Source organism: Anser cygnoides, chromosome 1 (genome assembly GCF_040182565.1).
Source record: "Anser cygnoides isolate HZ-2024a breed goose chromosome 1, Taihu_goose_T2T_genome, whole genome shotgun sequence".
Taxonomy (NCBI): Eukaryota; Metazoa; Chordata; class Aves; order Anseriformes; family Anatidae; genus Anser; species Anser cygnoides.
Window position 1 is genome coordinate 13,864,269 of NC_089873.1, and position 19,404 is coordinate 13,883,672.

At 44.5% G+C, this 19,404-nt stretch overlaps 1 protein-coding gene across 2 annotated transcripts in view; it reads right to left on the reverse strand.

Moving 5' to 3' along the window:
• The window catches only part of RELN (reelin), a 293,331-nt gene extending 280,105 nt beyond the window's left edge, over positions 1–13,226 (reverse strand). Inside the window, exon 1 of one of the 2 annotated variants that reach the window (XM_066986910.1) lies at positions 12,736–13,226. In XM_066986910.1, coding sequence (XP_066843011.1) covers positions 12,736–12,970 — 235 coding nt within the window. In that variant the 5' untranslated portion in view covers positions 12,971–13,226. The remainder of the gene's footprint in view (positions 1–12,735) is intronic. The other variant, XM_048068408.2, reaches the window with a different exon arrangement.
• Between the last annotated feature and the right edge of the window lie 6,178 nt (positions 13,227–19,404).

Here is a 19,404-nt window from a genome sequence, read left to right on the forward strand (position 1 = left end):
ATACCATCAAAAGATTCAGCTACTACGTCCTTAGAGACGGCACTGTGTAAGTCAAGCACAATATTAAAAGACACTGAAATCTTTAATATATGTTAAATATTTTAAATTCATAGATCTGATTCACAGAAATATCACAGACGCATCATCAGCCGTTTTTTCCCTTCTGTCACATTTTTTAATAGATGTGCTACATTTTCCACAATTAAAAGATGGACCAAATATTTTATAGAAAATGGATAATCCACAAAACTGCCCTTGTGGACATGATTGTATCTAATCATTATGCCTGCTCCAACAAACACACCCAAATATGCTAAAATTAATACCTGCATATGTTCAAATTACCACTTGGAAAGAGATTAGATTTCAAGCACCTCATCTATCCCCAGAGGCTGCATGTGTTGATTACTCCTTACAGGTATTTTCATGGGGAAAATACCTTGTTCAGAAGTAGTGAATAATGCGATATTGCTGTATATAAAACCTCTCCCTTTGGTTTTATATTTAGGGCACATAAGCCTTTAGTTTCTGGTTAAATGTTCTAATCTTCTTAACGGTATAATCAAGCCTCTAATATATAATATTGTAAGTTTATATTTAGAAGGAATAACCATCACGTTAGTGGTGATGGACATATCTCTCCATTCATCTAACTGAATTACCCTAGATAAATCCCTTTCCCCAATTCATTTTTGCAGAGACAGCAAGCGGCTTTATTTTATTTAAAAGCAAATCGTACAGTTGCAAGATATTTATAGTTAGCATGTAAAAATCCTGCTTTAATTTTGAGAAATGCCTTTCTTCCTCCATGTCTTGTAGATTTTTGGATGACACAGGATTTTGCAGGCTACAAATTCAACAAAAGTTCCTGAACAAGTCACAGAAACTTAAATTATGTCTGCAACCTTCAACAGCATTGTGTTCTTGGAAAGTAAAAATGAGCTTCACTTCCTTTAAGGAAGTTTATATTTAGGCATATTACACGGATCTTTTTTTCTGTAAGTGGAATTGGGAGTTCTCCCAACGATTCCTAATTACCCCACAAGATATTAACAGTTAAGTGACACATAAAAGGCTCCCTCACCAATACAAAAACTAAGCCAGAACTAAGCCACAGGAATGGGCTCTTCCTGGGAGATACTGAAGGGGGATTTTCCAGACACCAGGCAGTTGGGCTGTCTTTTGGCATATGATAGGAATTACGGTAGGCCTTGCCATCACACAGTCAGTCAGCATAATAAATAGCTACTAAATACCCAGGATCCCAAAATATGTATTAAAATCTCTGCCACCCCACTCACATATATTTCCTTGTTTGCCTCTTCTTCCTATTCTGAAGAGAACATTAAATCATTAGTCACCCAACACGCATAACTGTTTATCCCAGCAGCAATCAGATTGCCTGCAACAGAAAGACTGAAGAAGCAACAGAGCATCCAGATATGTAACAAAGGGTATTGTGGAATATGCTCTTAAATGTGTAACTAAAAGAAAGGTCAAGCAGCTTATTATCCTGCTGTTATACTTTCATCGTATGTAAAAATTTCCATATTGTTCAGGAGGAACACAGGAATGTGTTCCTCGATGTGGTTTTATCATTCATTCTTACTTTGCCCTATAGAAGGTACCAGCAAGTTACACCCAAAAGTAAAAAGGCCATCACATTCTGGTCTAGCTAATTACAAAGGCACTGATCTCTTTTTATACTAAAGTACAGTGCTCTTGACATAAGGGGGGGAAAAAAAAAAAAAAAAAAAAAAGAAGAAGAAAGAAAAAATGGCACAAAAAAGATGATTCCTCTCTGATTTACATTCATTACAACTACTCTGCATGATGAACGCCATCAACACATGTTAAATTCAGCAGAAGAGATGAGAACCAAAGTGGTGTACATCTGGAACTTAATCCAGATCTTTTGACCAGGTTTCTTACTGATACATCTGTCTAGCAGTCTGGGGGGAGAGTCAATAGCTGGAAGTTGTCAATCCAGCTATGTTCTGTGAGCAATGAGTTCAGCTTTTTCCAAAAGAGAGAGAAGAGGAGAAGAATCAAACCTCACTAAAATCTGCATGTTGTGCATCTTTAAAGCAGGGGCCCAGTCCCTTTTCACTCGATCTGTAGATATCATACCTATGTTAGTGAAGTCCTCTTTATCCAGACAGACAGGATATGAGCTACACCACTCCAGGACAAAAAGAACTTGTATTTAATCTGAGATTTGCATTAGAAATATTTCCTTCTGGAGCTATGTCCAATCTTATTCCCTGCAATGTCTCTGAAATACGTCAACACCCTTTCCCTAATCCAAGCTTTCTTCTAATTCCACTACCTTGCCTAGGCTTCTTGGGGCAGACTCAATAAATGATTGTTTTTATGCTTTGCTTCACAGAGTTAGCTGAAAACTTTAAATTATATTAATTTTCAGCATCAAGGGGACCAAACTAACTTTTCTGGAATGGGGTAAAACCAGAGTTGCTATTCTAACAGCCATGCATTTTCCCCAGGAGACCGGGAGTGTCCCTGTTTCATTTACCATGGACAACTGCAGGGAAGGAAAAATTTCCATGCAGGTTGTGGAGGCTGAAGGTGGTACAGGTAGTGAAATAAAATCAGAGACTAGATGAGGACGAGTGAAAACACCGTGTTGTGCTGCACCACGTGCACTGAGCTCACGTGTTTCCTTCAGGACCCTGGCTACTCCCTCGTTCCAGCTCATCCCTTCTGCACCCACCTGTTGGCACCAGAAACTCTAGGTCAGCCTCACCATGAGGCAGCACTGCCCCAGCAGAGACAGAAACTGCAATCCATGTGCTCATTTGGTGGAATGGATTTGTAAAATTTTACAGCGTGTCAGACAGAAAGTCTGATTTTCGTTTGTCAGGGATTTGACCAGTCTAAAGATATGACGTACTGTGCTTACTAGCTTCTATATGAGTACTGTATATTTTAAAAATCAACATGCTCTAGAGAACCTATGTCAATCTATCTGTCTGTCTGTCTGTCTATCTATCTATCTATCTATTTATCTATCTATATTCCCTATTTCTGACTGCTTGCAGCTAGAGAATACTTGGTAAGTGTAACAAGTGCAAGCTTTGTAAATCTGGAATGAAAGGTTAATAGATGTGGTGCAAGTCACTAACGAGTACCCAGCAGTGTTTCTTAGCAGTCAGTGATGTCCAATCAGGAGACATATTGTACTGCAATTAATTTTTCAATGTGTGGGGTTTTTTTGTTGTTGTTGTTTGGGGTGCTTTTTTTGTATTTTTTTTTCCCAGAAGAAAATTGCTGCATATACCAGGAGAATTTGCTCTCTAATCTAATATCACCAGCTGGGAAAAGGGGACTTGGGGGGGAGTTGTACATTGGGTTTTTAGATAAAGACCCAAAAGAACAGTAACTAGAGTATAGCACACCAGCACCTCTGCTCAAAGACAGTTTAGAGTTAAAAAAAAAAAAAAAAGAAAAAGAAAAAAAGAAATGATTTGTACTAAGAAAACAGCCAGATGCCATAGCACTGGCTTTCTCTTAGTGATGAATGGTGTGAAAGCTCCCTAACATCTGCTACCACTTGATGAAACAAAACTTCCCTCTCTTTGAGTAGAAGGGTCCACAGAGGCTTACTGGAGTAATCTGGGCTGCTGGAGGCTGGGGAGGGACCTGGCCAAGCCCCCACATTTTCATCTCCTCTGGCTGAGGGAAACTGCGCAACCATCACAGCCCCATTACAATTCTGTAATTTTCACTCCATGTTGACAACATGCTGAAGGAAAAGCACAGTGATGAAGAACATTGGGGATGATTTCGCTTAATGAGATAAACCTGCATCCCTCGATGCCAATTTCTATGTCTGATCTGAACAGTTCGCTTCTATTTGTGGCGGGCAGCTCTGTAAATGTCATTCCTTGGGGGGAAAAAATATATATATATAAATAAAAGAAGGATAATTTTAGAGAAATGAAGGCCTATTTATCTAGTTAAATAGATGCCAATTCTATAGATGCACTATAACAGGTTTTCAAGTTTGGAAGCAGAAATATGCTCTAAATGTAGACATCCAGAAGAAGCAGAGTGATAGATCTCCTCTAAGGCTTTTTTACTGAAAGACTGAATTGGGGAAAAAAATTCTGCTGAGGAAAAAAACTGAACAATGACTGGATGTAAAGGAAAATGTGGGCAATGTATACATCAGAAGGCACATAGCAACCGCAGGTATCATTATAGAAAACACGGGTTTGTTACCTTGGCAATGGCAGTATTCCTACCAGCTGCACTTAGGTGCCTTAAAGAGCAAATTATTATTCTGTAATTTATTTTGGGAACAAATGCAATGGGAGTTGTGAGGGTTACTTGTTTGAATCAGGTCTGTTCAGTGGCCGGAAATTAAATGGTCAACTTGTCAGAAGTAGAATTGTTCGATTTTTGGTTCAGTGACCAAAATGAAAAGAAAAAGAAAGAAAAAGAGATCAGCTTGGGTTAACATAAAAGGAGAAGTACTGAGGGGCTTAACACAAAAAAATAAATTAAAATATCAGTTAGGTCAATATGAAAATCTTCAATGAACCCAAAAAAATGAGATAAAGAATTTTGTTCAAGCAGAAAAGTCTCATTTCATTTTCTGATTATGCAGTTAACCTTTTTTTTTTCTTTTTCATATTCAGTTTCACAATTAAGATACTTTTCCAAAACAGAATTCAAAAGTTTGTATTGAAAATGTCAACAAAGCATTTCAAATGCTTCACTTTCCCTCCGTTTTCCACTACAACATATACCAAATTCTACACTGTTACGTAATCAGTTTTCATCCTCCTCAAAACGAAATTTTAAATGAATTTATTACTCATTACAAACACAGCAATTCTAGACGAACCAATTATAAATTCCTGGGTCTCACACAAGAACACTATCAACTTGAAAACCCATCTGATGGGATATCAGTCATCAGCAAGTCAACTATAATAATTGGAAAGCATAAAAATATTTGTCAGAGGTTTTTGATCTTTGTACCATCCAGAATGATGTTAAGGCTACAGTCTTTTGGGGCCAGAGTCAGAGCAATTGGTCTACAAAAATGTTTATCTTCAGAGTTTAACCAGAAGTCCCTTCTTTCAAACATACTAGGAAGAGTTTTTTACAACACTTGATAGTGGTGACTCTTTAATTTTAAGACCTGGCACCCCATAAATGAGCCTGCTTGCTGCAGTTCATGGCTGGGCAGCTCTTTGTTAGACTCAGATCTTTGTCTGGGTCAGTGGTGCTGTTTGGTTTCTTTCTGCAGTTCGTGGTATTGACAATTGTTTCACCCCATGTCCAGATGAATGTGTCTAATTCTGGAAGGAGGCTTGTTTCCTCTACCAGCATATTTCCCCTGTGAGATAGGAACACTGGAAGGTTATTCTGGCCTGGAAACCACAGCTTTTTCTAGCCAGAAAGATAAATTTTATCTATATTTCTTGTTCTTTCCTATCTATTGTATTGTCCTGGAGCGCAGTGGGAAAAGTGGAACCAAGTGGCAGTGACCTCGCCAAGCCCGGTGACGTGATGAATGACTTCTCACATCCCAGGGCCTGACACAGGGAGAGGCCGCAGAGGGTTGTGCTGCTGTTTTCGGATGTTAAAAGGCTGATCACCTGCTCTTTACTTGCATTTATCATGCAGAGAGAGCTCTCAGGGGCAGGACCCATACGGCAAACCCAGCACTGCCGTGAACTAGTCCTCTTCAAGAGCATGGTTGACGTACACAGGAGAACTGGTTTTCAACCTGAGCCAGCTAATCGTGTCCTTGCTAACTCACTTATAAATATTCTATCAGAAGTTTTTGAAACTTATAGTGCAGGGTAAAGCCTGCACCTGAAGAGAGATGGATTTGTTGCTTGCTGTCACGCCAGGCTCTCACAGACAACAGACATGGACTGGAAAGCTGCATTGATTTCACCCCCTGAGGAAGCACTTGTGAAACTCTCACAACCAATATTAATATCAAAGTGCCTAGACAGAAGCTGGGAACAGCCTGCTTTGTTCCCAGGTCCCCACCGGGATGAAGAAAGATGGCAATAGGGACTTTCCAAAGACCTCAGGAAAGCAGCCTCTGCTTTGCAATAAAAGCCACTGGAAGCAGACGAGTTCCTCACCTGCTCCCCTGCAACTTCTGCAGACCCCTCACATCCAGCTCTTCCAGACACCTCCTGCTTTCCAGGCTCCAATGTTAGTGCAGAGAGCATTGCCTACAGCATCTGGTGGAGGAACACTACTAGGCAAGTCACGGACATCTTGATTCCCTAGGAAGATGAAGGGTCCCAAAGGGGAGGAGGGAGAGGAGCCAAGGGTCCCGGTGTCTCCATGGAGGTTGCTACCTGCACCTAAATCCCGCATACGTCAACCAGGCTCCCAAAACAGAATGTCCCCTGTGGATGGCATCTGAGCATGGTGGGTGGAGACCTGGGAGAAGGTCCCTTGGGCATGACTCAGAGGGATTTCTACCTCTGTAATGCCATTACCTTGACACAGCCCACACCATGCTGACCTCGTGGTGCACCCTAGGGATATCATTTTCCAGGTCTGACCCCAGGGAAGGGTGAACAGAAAAGGCAGCAGGCTTTGCAAGAAGGAATCACCTAAGAACTTGGGAAGGTCTTTTCCACAAAAAATCTATTCTTGGACTTTGCTCAATGGTAAAAGTTGCATTGTAAGAGCGTGCACTATGTTTATACCAGTGGCCAGTCACAACTGGGGAAAAAAAAAAGTGGGAATGACACAAATATGCCAGACACACATTTGCATTCTATGCACCTTTTATGCCGGATGAAAAGGCAGGAAATGTTAACACAAAGAAAGGAAACATGTTAAAAAGACTGAAACTTTCATCAGAAACTATTGAAATTCTCACACCAAGGACTGGTCGGAAAGGTTCCTTGTTCTCAGAGGTAAGACAGTGCCACTTCCTTCCCTCTTCACGCAGCAAACATTCATGACAAATCTAAACCACAGCTGTAGGGCATGAGACACACACAGCTAATAGAGCTTACATCTGAATACATCTCTGTTGTGTCGTCAGGTCTATCATCAGGTGGAAAATCATACCTCGATCACTCAATGTGCAAATACTGCAATATTGCACTTATTAAAGGGCAAGAGTATTTCAAAAGCAGTGGTCTTTAAGACCAGATCAACAGAACAATGAGGAAAATTAGAAGTGTTGACAGCCTACAGTCTCACCTGTGTTCTGCCTGATGAACCAACACAGTTTTGGTGAAATAGTCAATGCAAAAACATTAGAGAGATGCACAACATGCCACCGTGACACATACACCATGACTACTTACAAATTGTTTACTGGTCAACCTAGGTCTGAAGTAGAAGGCTTATATCTTTATATATATATATGTATATATATATACACACACATAATATCTAGATATATATCTATGTATTTACACATAATATAAATGTATAATGCATATATATGTACATAAATAAAATTACAACTCTTAGTTATTTATAAGAAAAGTAACTTTTTTTAAAAAAATCTACCTAAAAGCTGTTACCATGGACAGGTTTCAACAATTCCATTGATACGTGTTCAAAAATACGTCCTTTAAACTCAAAAGGAAGAAAACACATGCAATACCCTCACTGAGGGAGCGCTTTTGCATCCTTTCACCACTGTGGGAGTCCTTTCATCCTGGGAGATGTGATGCGGGGACAGCCCAGGCAGTGAGGAAGAGCAATTTCTAACGCACGCAGACGTGCCGAGCACACCCGGCCCCATGCAGACCAGTAACACCAACCATGTCGTTTCTGTCCTACAGTCAGATGTCACCTGCCAAATGTGGGTCAGCCCGGCACGCTGTGCTGACCGTGATTTCTGTTATGTGGGGCAATCAACGCTCCTTTGCAGGGGGGAGCAACCCCCTGATGGGGGAGAAAGGATTTAAGCAGAGATTACATCTCTCTTGCAAATTTGCAAGAAAGGGCTCATGGAAGCCTTTGTGGACTTTCTAACTCCTTTTATAAATCCCATGTCTGACCATATCTATGGCTGAGCCATCTGCTGTCTGCTTATTTGGCCCAGGAATGAGAACGATGACAGCTGAACTCATTACAGTTTAACTTCTTCCCTAGCAAAACACCATGACCTTGTCTATCTTTTTCTTTCAAGGTTCTGGTCAAGAGATCTTCAAAGCAGAACTTTTTAAAATTTGCAAACATATGTCGCACGAACTCTGGGACCAAACAAGAGCTTCAGAAGTAGAGATAATCTGTTAGCCAAGGTAAAGATATAAGAAAATTCACGTAAAACCACATTAAGTAAGGCTCAGATACGATATACTCAAACTACAGACCATGTAAAGAACAAACCAAAATACTCAGAAATCAGTTGTGCTTTTGTGAACTTTTGTTTATGCAAGAAAATCCCAGCCACAACAGAGCATAGCCAGGACGAGGTCTGTGGGCACTGGTGGATGAGGACTTTGTGTAAATGCTGGTCCCAGAAGAAAATGTCAATGTGATATAAAATGTTTATGGTGCTGCAGGATGCTGTTAAAGACCTGACAGGAAAGAAGAGTCTTGAAGATCAAGGGTCTCCCCCACTCTTAATAAATCCCTTGCCATTGCTACTTATTGCCAGCCTCATGTTTTTAATTTAAACGTCCTTTAAGAGCTACAGAATAAATCCCAGGAGCTAATTGGACTCCCATGAGCAAAACTTTCTACATGTTCCTGCAATTTAAAACAAAAAAATGATGCTTGTCTCCATTCTTCCAAATATCTGAGCAGGGTATAAGTAGATGAGAAAAATGCTTTTGAGAGAATATCCTGCAAAAGATTCAAAAAGCTGACATAGTTCTCAGAATGAGGCTGGAGAACATAGATAAAAGCCTGGTCTTCTCCTACCCATGCACCGTCATTAACATCACATTCTCTGCACTTTTTACTTCTGCTCTCTCACAAAAACCCCTCTACACTTTGGCATAACTGATAGAGAAGATGCCATCACCAAGTCTCTGCAACTCTCTTATAACCCTGTTTCTCCATACCTCAAGCAGTATCACTTCTTACTCCCCAGTTATTTTTTTCTCTTACCCCCTCCTTCATCTCAGATTCCAACACATGCTTTTTATTTTTTATTAATCTGAACAATCAGAATCAACAATAAAAATATCCACCAGATCAGCCTGGTACCAAAAATGTAAGTAATCCTAATGAAAACAGGTACTAAGTCACAATCTCTATTTAAATACAGTGGCTAAGTAACAAAGGTGGACTTGGCCAGACTTTGAACAACTTTTTTATCAGTGCTGAAAGAGTGCATAACTACCACTTAAAATAGTTGAAAACATTTTTTTTACAACCTATCAAAGCAATGGTTCCAGACAATATACAGTATATCTAAGAATAGTAACAGTCATTGATGGAAACTGATAACATTTGGGGACTGAAGGTTAATCAGTTCTGGGAAAAAAAAAAAAAAAACGAACAATGGAGAGTGAAATAGAAACTCAAGTCTCATTAAAGGAAACTATTTTAAGGGTAGAATTATGAGTTTTAACAGCAGTCATGGGAAACCAGTTCAAAGTTGTTCCTAAAAGATCTAAATATGAAACCTTGGGAAAAGGGCACTGTTTGGAGTGACAGCAAAACAATATTTTTTTTTTTTTGAGGGATAAGAAAAAGTATTCTGCAAAGGATCCCTTTTTATTTTTTTTAATACTACAAATCTGAGCGTTCATTTTTTAAGTTTCTGGGATTAAGGGCAGTGAAGATTCAATGTTCAGTCAGGCTGTATTTTCTTTATGCATTTCCAATGTGCTTATCTGCCTGCAAATCATAGGACATGCTCCCAGCACTGAAGGCAAATTGACATGAATTATCAAAATTGACCACAGATTGGAAATAAACCCAAAAGTACTTGCTTAAAAAAATTCCTTTTTTTTTTTTTTTACCTTGAAGAATTTGTATTTTGATCTGTAGGTTACTGTGGAAAGCCCAGGAGAGAAAGAAAATAGGAGCACTGCTATTTAACAGCACATCTCTGAGCAAGCCTCGATGCAGCCCAGCTCTTAAGCACACTTGGCTTGAAGGAAGCTGAGCAGGTGCCTATGTTAAACAAGTGCACACTTTGTCAGTTTGGATTTGAGCAAGTGCATAAGTGCTCTGCCAGCTCAAGGACTTAATTAAATTTAATGTAAGCTAATTCAAGGAATAAAAGTCTGCCAAAGGTAATAAAACTGTTTACCAATTTATCAAATCAACCATGTATATAAAAGAGCGTGTTTATGTGCGGTGTAGCTCTGTTCCTATTCAATCAGTCAATGCATTTTTAAATATTTACTGATTGCAGGAATAGGGCCAAATTGGGAGCATTTTTAAGGGGTAGGGATGAAGCACTAAACCCCAAAGTATCCAATTTACCTATGCAAAGTAGGGAATATCATTGCCTTAATTTTAATTGTGAAGTTCAGAGGCACAGGGAAATAAAATGCTGGATCCAGCGTGTAGGAGAAGCCCCTTGCAGAAACCCCGGTGCTTGCCTGATGCCCAGTCTTCCCCAGCAGAGCCCTTTCCTCTCCCAGGGTGCTGGCAGCACGAGGGACAGTTGGGCAGATGGATGTGAGCCAGTGTCACAGCTCCGCTGGCTGCACGGTGGCTTCGCTCCCACCCTGAGGACCCAAAGGAGCGTGTAAACAAATTAGCAGAAAGTTGTTAGCTGCTTTTTTTTTCAGTTGGTTGGGTGGGTGGGTGGTTTTTTGGTTTGTTTGTTTTTCAGTATTTCTTCTCTTCCAGCCCTTGACATATGGCTTCACCCGATTCACTCATCTTTGAATTTGATGCTCATGGGTGCTGTTGTCACCTGCCACTGGGACTGCGGAGCAGAGGCAGCGAGTAAACCAGAGACTCCCTGGACCTTGCAAAGAGTCAGAGCACTGTGTTTCAATGTCCCGTCTGCACAGGTGAATTTGTATTGCACATTTACAAATCCTCCTTTGCCCTGTGCTTCTGTACTGCATTCAAAACTCCACCTCTGTGTTTGCACAAGACTGCCTTTAAAGTTTGATTTTTAAATGATAAATGCTGCCGTGTGGACTGGCACTTGCCGCTATCATTAAACTGCACTACATAAAAGCCCAGATTGCTTCAAATTATTTCTTCAGGTCGTAAACTTCTTTTCCTCGTGCTGTATTTAACACTGAGAATTTTTTCATTTCGAAATATTCAAACGAGATGTTTCAAAATACCTAACTAAGTGTGCTTGGCTGAAGGATATGCTTACTGCGCCGTGCACAGCAAGCAAGGGCTGCTTCTTGCCTTGCTTTGGCACACCTAAGTGTTTAATCGATGCGCAGAACTGGGAAAAAAAAAAAAAATGCGTTTCAAGCTATGAGCAGGGAGTGAGGCTGGCTCACGTCGGGGCAGAGCTGCAACTTGTAGGCGCAAGTTAGCTGCCAAGTTCAGCCCCTGCACTTTCTTTTGGGCGCGCACGACCCGGCATCATCACCACCACCATCACCATCCTCATCATCACCAGCAGCAGCAGCTCCTGCACAGCTCGGGACACCCCGTGACAGCCGGGAGCGGCTGAAAAAGGAGCCGTGGAGGTGGCTCCGACGCAAATCAGCGGTGGGAAACCCTCCCTCGCCTACCTGCGGGAGCCGGCGCTCCTCGGGGACGTTTCGCCACCAAACCCCGCTCCCCGCCACCACCTCCCGCAATCCCAGCGGGAGCTTCCCCGCAGCGGCACCGCGCCCCCCCCGGATCCCCGGGGGGCTCCTCGCTTGCAAACCGCTGCAAAAAAAAGCGTTATTCAGGTGCCTGAGCCGCGCTGCAAAACCTCCAGAGTTCAGCATTGTCAAGAGGGAAATTCTAGCCGTTTTTTTTTTAGTCCCCACCCCCCCAGCAGAATTAAGGCTCAGCAGGTTGAATGCAATTGAAGTGGTCCGAGGGCGTGTTACGGGCTGGAAGATGGGGGGCCCCAAAGAAAAATACGAGCATGATGTAACTGATGTATGCGGAGAGTTAAAAAGGGCACCAGTACTTTAAAAGCCGAAGTTTCGCATGGACTTAGGAAGAACTGCGTTGTTAAAGGCTATGCAGAGGGAAAAACTTCAGGTCTTGTGCAAATGAACGTTTGGTGTTGGTGCTCCGTGCACAACAAAAAGGAACCCGTCGGAGCGGCCACGTAACTGAGGTCCTGCGATTTACTTAGGACTTCAGTTCTGGGCTGGAATATGTCAAAGTCGGAAGTTTAACTCCAGCCTTAACCAGGGGCCAGCACACGGCATCTTTTTGCTGAGCGAGCCGTCTTAAATACAGATAGAATTTTTTTTTTTTTTGACTTTTTAATGCTCACCGCAAGTTAGCGCTCATTGTGCAGCGCCGCAAACCCTCAGGCAGGCGCAGGGGGGGAAGAAGAGGCAGGACTGCACCTCGAAGCACTCTCCCCTGAACCAAACCCCTTTGAGGCAAAGTTTTCCGTACGGAGAGGTGGCGAGAAAGCTGCGAGCGGCGCAGCGCCCTGCTCGCCCCCCCGGGGCTGCCCGGGGGGAGCATCCTTCCTCCTCGCGCTTCCAGCCCCGCACACCCCACGGACCCTCCTCTCCCACTCCAGGCTGCTTGCAAAAAGACAGCTGGCTTTTTTTTTGTTGTTTCTGTTATCCTACCCCCAAAGTCGTGTCCGCAGCTGGGACGCCCCCCCACCTACCCCCCCGGGGAGGGGGGGGCTTCCCCACCACCTACCGTGGTACTCGTGGCCGGGCACGTAGGCGGCGGGGTTGCCGGCGATGTGGAGGGCGATGAGCACCTCGCCCTGCTCGCCGTCCCCCTCCAGCTCGCCGTGGTGGGTGCAGAGGAAGAAGAAGGGCGAGAAGCGGGCCCGGGGGGGGGCGGCAGCCCGGCCGGCCGCCAGCAGGGTGCCCAGGGCGGCCAGCAGCAGGCAGGGCCAGCCCCCGGGGACCCCCCGCCGCCGCTCCATGCTGCTGCCGCCGGCGCCGCTCGGGCATCCAGGGCGCGGCGGGGCCACCGCGCTGCTCCGCGCCGCTCCGCGGGGACGGCACGAGACGGCACGGCACGGGACGGCACGGGATAAGATGGGACGGGACGGGGTGGGATGGACGGGGTGGCCCCGCGGCTGTCCGCGGCCGGGGGCGGCCCCTCCGCGCCCGCCGAAGGCTGCGCTGGCCCCGCCGTCCCCGCCTGCCGCTGCCGGGGTGCGGGGCACGGAGCTGGGAGCGAGAGGGCTGGGAATAATTTATTTCCCCCGGTGGCGGGGTGGGAGGGAGGGGAAGGTCCCTCCTCCTCTTCCACCTCCTCCTTCTCCTCCTCCTCCTCTTTTTTTTTTTTTTTTTTCCCTCCTCCTCCGCCTCCCGCTCCCCGCTCGGGTGCGGGGCTGCGGGATGCGAGCAGGGCTCTGCCGCCCGCCCTTTGTCTGCTCCAGGTCCCTGCCCCTGGGTCCCCGCCCCGGTCCCTGCCCCTGCTCCCCGCCCCAACACCTGAGTCCCTGCCCCTGCTCCCGTGTCCCTGTCCTGCTGCCCCAACCCTTGTGTCTCTGCCTCCAGCCCTGTCCCTCAGCCCCGCTCCCTGTCCCTCTGCTCCAGCCCCTGTCCTTTTGCCCCATCCCTCGGTCCCTGTCCCAGTCCCTGTGCGCTCACCCCAGCTCTTCTTTTGCCCCTACCCCTGTTCCCCAGCCCCTGCCCCTCCCCTCATGGATGTGCACCCACTGCTGAGGAAAATAATTAAACCTTAAACCTTCTCCCCCATCTCCAAAATCACACACACACACACTGCTGTCAGCCCCCCAGGAGTGTGTGCCCAGGAAGAGAAGCAAACCCAGCGGGGGCCACACGGGGAAAGAGCAGCTGAACACGAAACACTGGCAAGAATAATTCATAAAAGCATACATTTTTAACAGAGCGGGGCTGGCAGAGGGACCGCAGCATCAGGAGACGGGAGCAAACCTCCTAGTGTATAAAACATCCACCACACTGCTGCTGGATCCCCACCGGTGCCCAGAGACAGCGTGGGTGAGCGTTGGTGACATGATATAACCGGAAAGGAGAGCATACCTGCCAGCATTTTTTGAAGTGCAAAACTGGCACGGGCTAGGGGCTCCCTCCTGGATTCGTTTCGGTGCCAGAGGGAAAGGCTCCCTCCACGGAGGCGCGAGCCACATGGCAGCTGCCCTACGCCCGTGCAGGCTGCTGGGCTGGCCCACCTCCCACGCAGCTGATGGAGAGCCCGCGCGGTGGCCCTGGGGACCTCCTTGCCATCTGCTGGACCTGCCTCTACCGCTGGCTCCTCACCGAGCCCGAGTTCACCGCCACCGGCAAAAACTTTGCTGTGGTTTTCCCGTCTCATCTCACGTCGTGGATGGAGCCAGGCCATGTCCCTCGTTGGCGTGGATGGGGAGAGGCACAGTGACACGCTCCTCCATGAAGGCACCAGAAGAGGCACCAAGGGTGCATCCAGCTCTCCCCGCCGCTCCAGCTGGCGGCCATCCCGGGCCACTGCCTTGGAAACTGAGCTCCTCGTCACTCTGGCTCCCAGTCTTCCTTTTTAGTTGGCTTATTTATTTTTCAGCTTTGGGTATTTGTTTGTTTTGGATTTTTTTTTTTTTTTTTAACATCTGTGCCTCCTCCATAGATTTCGGTGCGTGTAAAAGTGATGGGCTCGCATAATTTGCTCGTGCCAAAGTCTCATCCAAGCACAGGCTGTGCAGGCTCATTCCAAAACTTCTGCCCATGGGATGCGTTGGCCCCTGCATGCTCCTGCTTCTTTCTGCCCGGCGCTCACCATCAAGGCCAAGCTGTGCCAGGAGCTGCCCGGAGTAGCCAGCAGTTATTCCCTAAAGAAGAAAGTGTCAGGGGAAGGGGGCAATTTCACCCACCACTGCAGGAGTGGTCCCCGGCTGCACATGAGCTGCCAGCAATGCCTTTATTTATTTTTCCACCAAGAGATAATTCTCTAAATAAGCTTGGGAGCATGGGAGTATCTAATCTGCCAGGGGATTTTGGGGCTCAGTCTCATTCTCACTGAAGTCATTGGGATTTGGATAGGCCCCATGCTGACGAATTTTATGCAATTTTCTTTGTTTCCGGTTGTTTAGGACACAGAGTAGCCAGGACTGTCAGTGCGGCCAGTGCATCCCTCTCCTCTAAAAGCCGCTTGTGTCACTTAGCAGCAAGGGGAAATCCAGCAAAGGAGCGTGGAAAGGGCAACGTCTCCACTTGGAAGCCCTGTGCCTCGCCCTAACCACCTCCTTCCCCCATTTCTATATTTTTTGCCTCTCTCTCTCCTTTCTCCTTTGTTTTTACTGTTTCACAGCATCTCTCACCTCTTCCTTGAAGCGAAGGGAAGCCGTGGCTCAGCCGGCATCTCGTCCGTGCCTGGGGCTGACTCTGCTCTGTTGTTGGAGGAATCCACAGAGGCTCTGGGCCAGCAATCTTAAGGGACACAGGACACAAGGGGACTGTTTGGGTCCTTCAACCACCAGCAGCACTGTAACAGATCTTTACACCAGAGAAGGTACCTGCCTTCCTGGCCCCTCATCACCCAGGTCAAAAAAGTGCTTCCCAAAACCATACTGCAGATTTCAGGCTCATCTTTGCATAGAAGAGCAATGCCAATGGTGCCCACCAGCAAAACAGAAGGACACAGGGTATTGCAAAAACCACAAAGCCACGGTTATGTGGTTATGTGTGTTCCTACAATAGTAGGAACTGTCTGATGAAGGTGAGGCATTGACGCAATGTCATAGGCCATAATTTCCCATTCATCCTTCTCCTATTGACAGCAAGATTAAGATATTATTATTAATAATAATAATAGTACAGTTTATTTAAGAAAAACAGCTAGGACCAACCTGCCCATAACAAAACAAAAGCTTGTAAAACCATAATAATCTCTATTTTCGCATGTCTCTGATCCAAGATTCTTGTGTGAGTTATGACTATTCACTCTTAAAAGCAGAAAGCACCTACTGCTGCAGGACAGGGGTTGCCATGGGCTCTCACCCATCATGTAGTATTTTTTTAGCACAGAAAACAGCAGGGAGTAAATCGAGTTGAGAAATGAGTAAAGACGGTTGTCTGCAATGGAGAATGCAATAGGTGGAATGTAAATAATTACTCGGGAGGTACAGGGCCCTTCCAGGCACGTGCGGCGGGGGGAAATCACAGCACAGATGGACGTGGCTGTGGTCCATATTAATTTATGAAAGTGATTATTCAGGCGCTGGAGCTGCTCACTTCATTCAGGGAGAGAGCTTGCACCCCAAAAGCAGAACAGCAAAGCATGCTAATGGGAGAGGAGCTGCTTTATTAACGTGGCCATGCCTGATCATTCTGCAAGGGCCAGGGTAGGCTGAGGAACAATTAAGCAACACTGAGCAATGAAGACCTTTGCCAGAGCTCTCTGGTTCTGGATAAAGGCTTCCACGGGAGAACACAGAAAAACACTCTTGTCTCTGTTACCACACGGAGGGTCCTGATGCACATCTTGCAAGCAACTTTCTATGACAAAAAATAAGGAAACTGCCAAAGCTTTTTTCATAATCAGCCGCGAAAACAGAGATACAGACCGCCTGGTTGCAAGTACCACTTGTTCACTGTGTTACAGCATGTTACTTCTAAAAACAGGACAGCAAATTGAGGCACTTTTGACTTTCTTATGCTAATAAAGACTTAAAGGTGTAATTTTCAAAGTGAGATCTCTCCACCAAGTGTTTTTCTTTTCCACTCATCCATGCAAGCAGGTGGTCTTTTCTGCGTGCCTTTCCACTGGGCCATTGGATGGACACAGAGAGCTGACCTGCTCTTTTTGCTGCTTGGAAGGTTTTGCTAAAGAAAGAAATACCGGTGACTGGAGGAGAGTGACGTGATGAATGTGCAGAAGAAACAACCTTGCAGCCGATACCATCGGTGAATTGCTCATGAGCACTTCACCCTTGAAGAAGTAGTCCCACCTTACCGGAGGCACTGGTACCCCTGGGCCTGCAGGCACTGCAGCTCAGGCATGTTTTTGGCCTCCTGAGACACAGGGGATGAGCTTTGATGTGCAGCAGCCGGTCCTCTGGAGATGGGGAATATAATGTGTTCTGCAAATGCTTGTACCAGCGCTGCCGCACGCAGCCAGGCCGAGCCAGTCTCTGACGTGGGCTGGAAAAAATGGAAATCATTGAGGTAGGCCTCCTGCAAATACAAAATAGAGATCTTCAACACACTTCAGCTCCGGGCTGGCAAGTTCTTCCCCAGCCATCCCAAGGGTCCCTGCACGATCTGGTTGAGGGAAATGAGCGGGGCGAGTGGGCCTGCCCTTGCTGCAGGAAGACAAAGACCTCATCTCTTCTGGCTGCCAGGAGAGCTGAAGCCTCTCTGAAGTTTGGCTTCAGCAGCACTGAGGCATCTGCCTCGTGAATGCCGGGCAGGAAAGTTAGAAGTAATTAGTAGCTAATCGATCTCGCCTCTACTTTCAAAACAAAGTCTTTCGTTCATGAAGTCTTCTCATTTTCTTCTCTTATTTATGCAGGCCCTGCCGCAGCGACTTACCAGAGGGGCCTGGAGCTCTGGAGTGGCCTTGGCCATGCCAAGTAACCCGTTGGGATGAATCCCTTTTTTGTGCGCACGGCTTGTCATAGTCATGTAATAATGCAGCCTTGCCTTGCCAGTTGCATGAACTTTGCTCTTACATAGAGCCCAAGTCATCTCGAAACAAAGGCCTAAATGTGAAATTACAGGCAACTTCCATGCCTATGTTATTACGAGATTTTAATTTTTCTAGGGTAGGAACAATAGCAACTGTTTGGCTGCTTTATTTTCCAGGGCATGGGTACAATATGCAGCTTCTGTAAACTGACATCTCATGATTTCATCTGAAAATAGAATATTTAACTGTACACACTTTAATCTCTGTTTTATTGCATTTCATTCAAATGGTTTTAAACTTGTATTTCTTTACTGCTTATTAACTTTAATGAGGTATGAATATAAAAGAGAATATTTAAAGGTTTTTCTTTTTCAAAAAGGCATTTCTTTACAAACGGTGTTGATGTTATCAAATAGGTGAGTCTAAAACCTTAAATTTATTTTTGATCCTCTAGCCATTAAGAAAGAATATAAGATTAAAAAAGAACTCTACAACAAAACAAAACAATACAAAAACTTCAAATCAGGCAACTAGTATTAACAACTTTCTATTGTCTGGTTTAATAACAGAATTTAAACAAGAATATATTTAAAGTGTAGGAAGTGTTTATGAGCCAATACCTTATGTATTTTGGTTATTTCTGCAAAATTGCTTTAAAGATTTAAATCTCCTATAACAAATAAACAATGTTCATGCTTAGATAACAAGGTACTGTGACAGATTTTGAGTTTAGAATTATTCAGAGTATGTAATGCATAAAAATAAAAATTGCTTAAGATAAAAACTCTACAGTCATTACAGGTCTTGGTTATTACATACTCCTAATTTGGATGTAACTTCCTTTAATGGATTATTTTGGGTGCAACAAAAACTTAAAAATGTATTTTTTTTCTGTTTCTGATCCACTGTGCCAATGTGCCTTATTAACAATGCATGAGGAGTGTACCTAAATATATTTAAGGAAACTTGATTTGACTCCAGTCATTTACAATTCTAATGTTCGATCTTGTTTTGGAAATCTGATTTTTGATGTATTTTAAATAAACATGTTTTATATAAAGAGGCATCTCCCTCAACAAACATCATGTCCATGGTTATTATTTCCTGCTATACATTCACTGCTCTGCATTTCTGTGAAGAAAAGCTGGATATTTACACGTTACATGTGCATACTGAAGTTTCCAAGGATTTCATTAACTTGCAAATATTTATCGTGGGTAGCCTTTATCTGAAGAATTTTTTAAATGTCAGTGGCCACAAAAGAAACCCTTAGTCCATTTTACAGCCTGATTTATCTCTCCACTTCACTATCCTAACCTGAATAACCTCAAGGACCCAAGGTACACAAGGCTAACAGGCTAGGACAGATTTAACCGTTTACTTTGCAAAGGAAAGCAGAATGTAAATCCTGAGGAAGTCTATAAAAGATATTCCTTCTGTTTTATCTAATGATTGCCAAACTTGCAGAGACCTGGAAACAACCAATACACTTAACTGTGGGTTTTGAGGATTTTCTCTTATCATTTAAGACATATCTAAAACACACAATGAACATGATTAAATGTCAGTGAACCTGTGCATGGTGATCCAACATCCAACACTTTTATCTACAGCACACAACTGCAGCTTGCGAGGCCAGAGGCATGTTGAGAAGATACTTTTTGTTTGTCAAGTGTCTACCACAAAAACTTTCTAGACTGCAGGTGCAAATACAATCTGAGCAAAATCTGAACTGTGTTTACATCAAAGCCATTTAAAATGCCCATA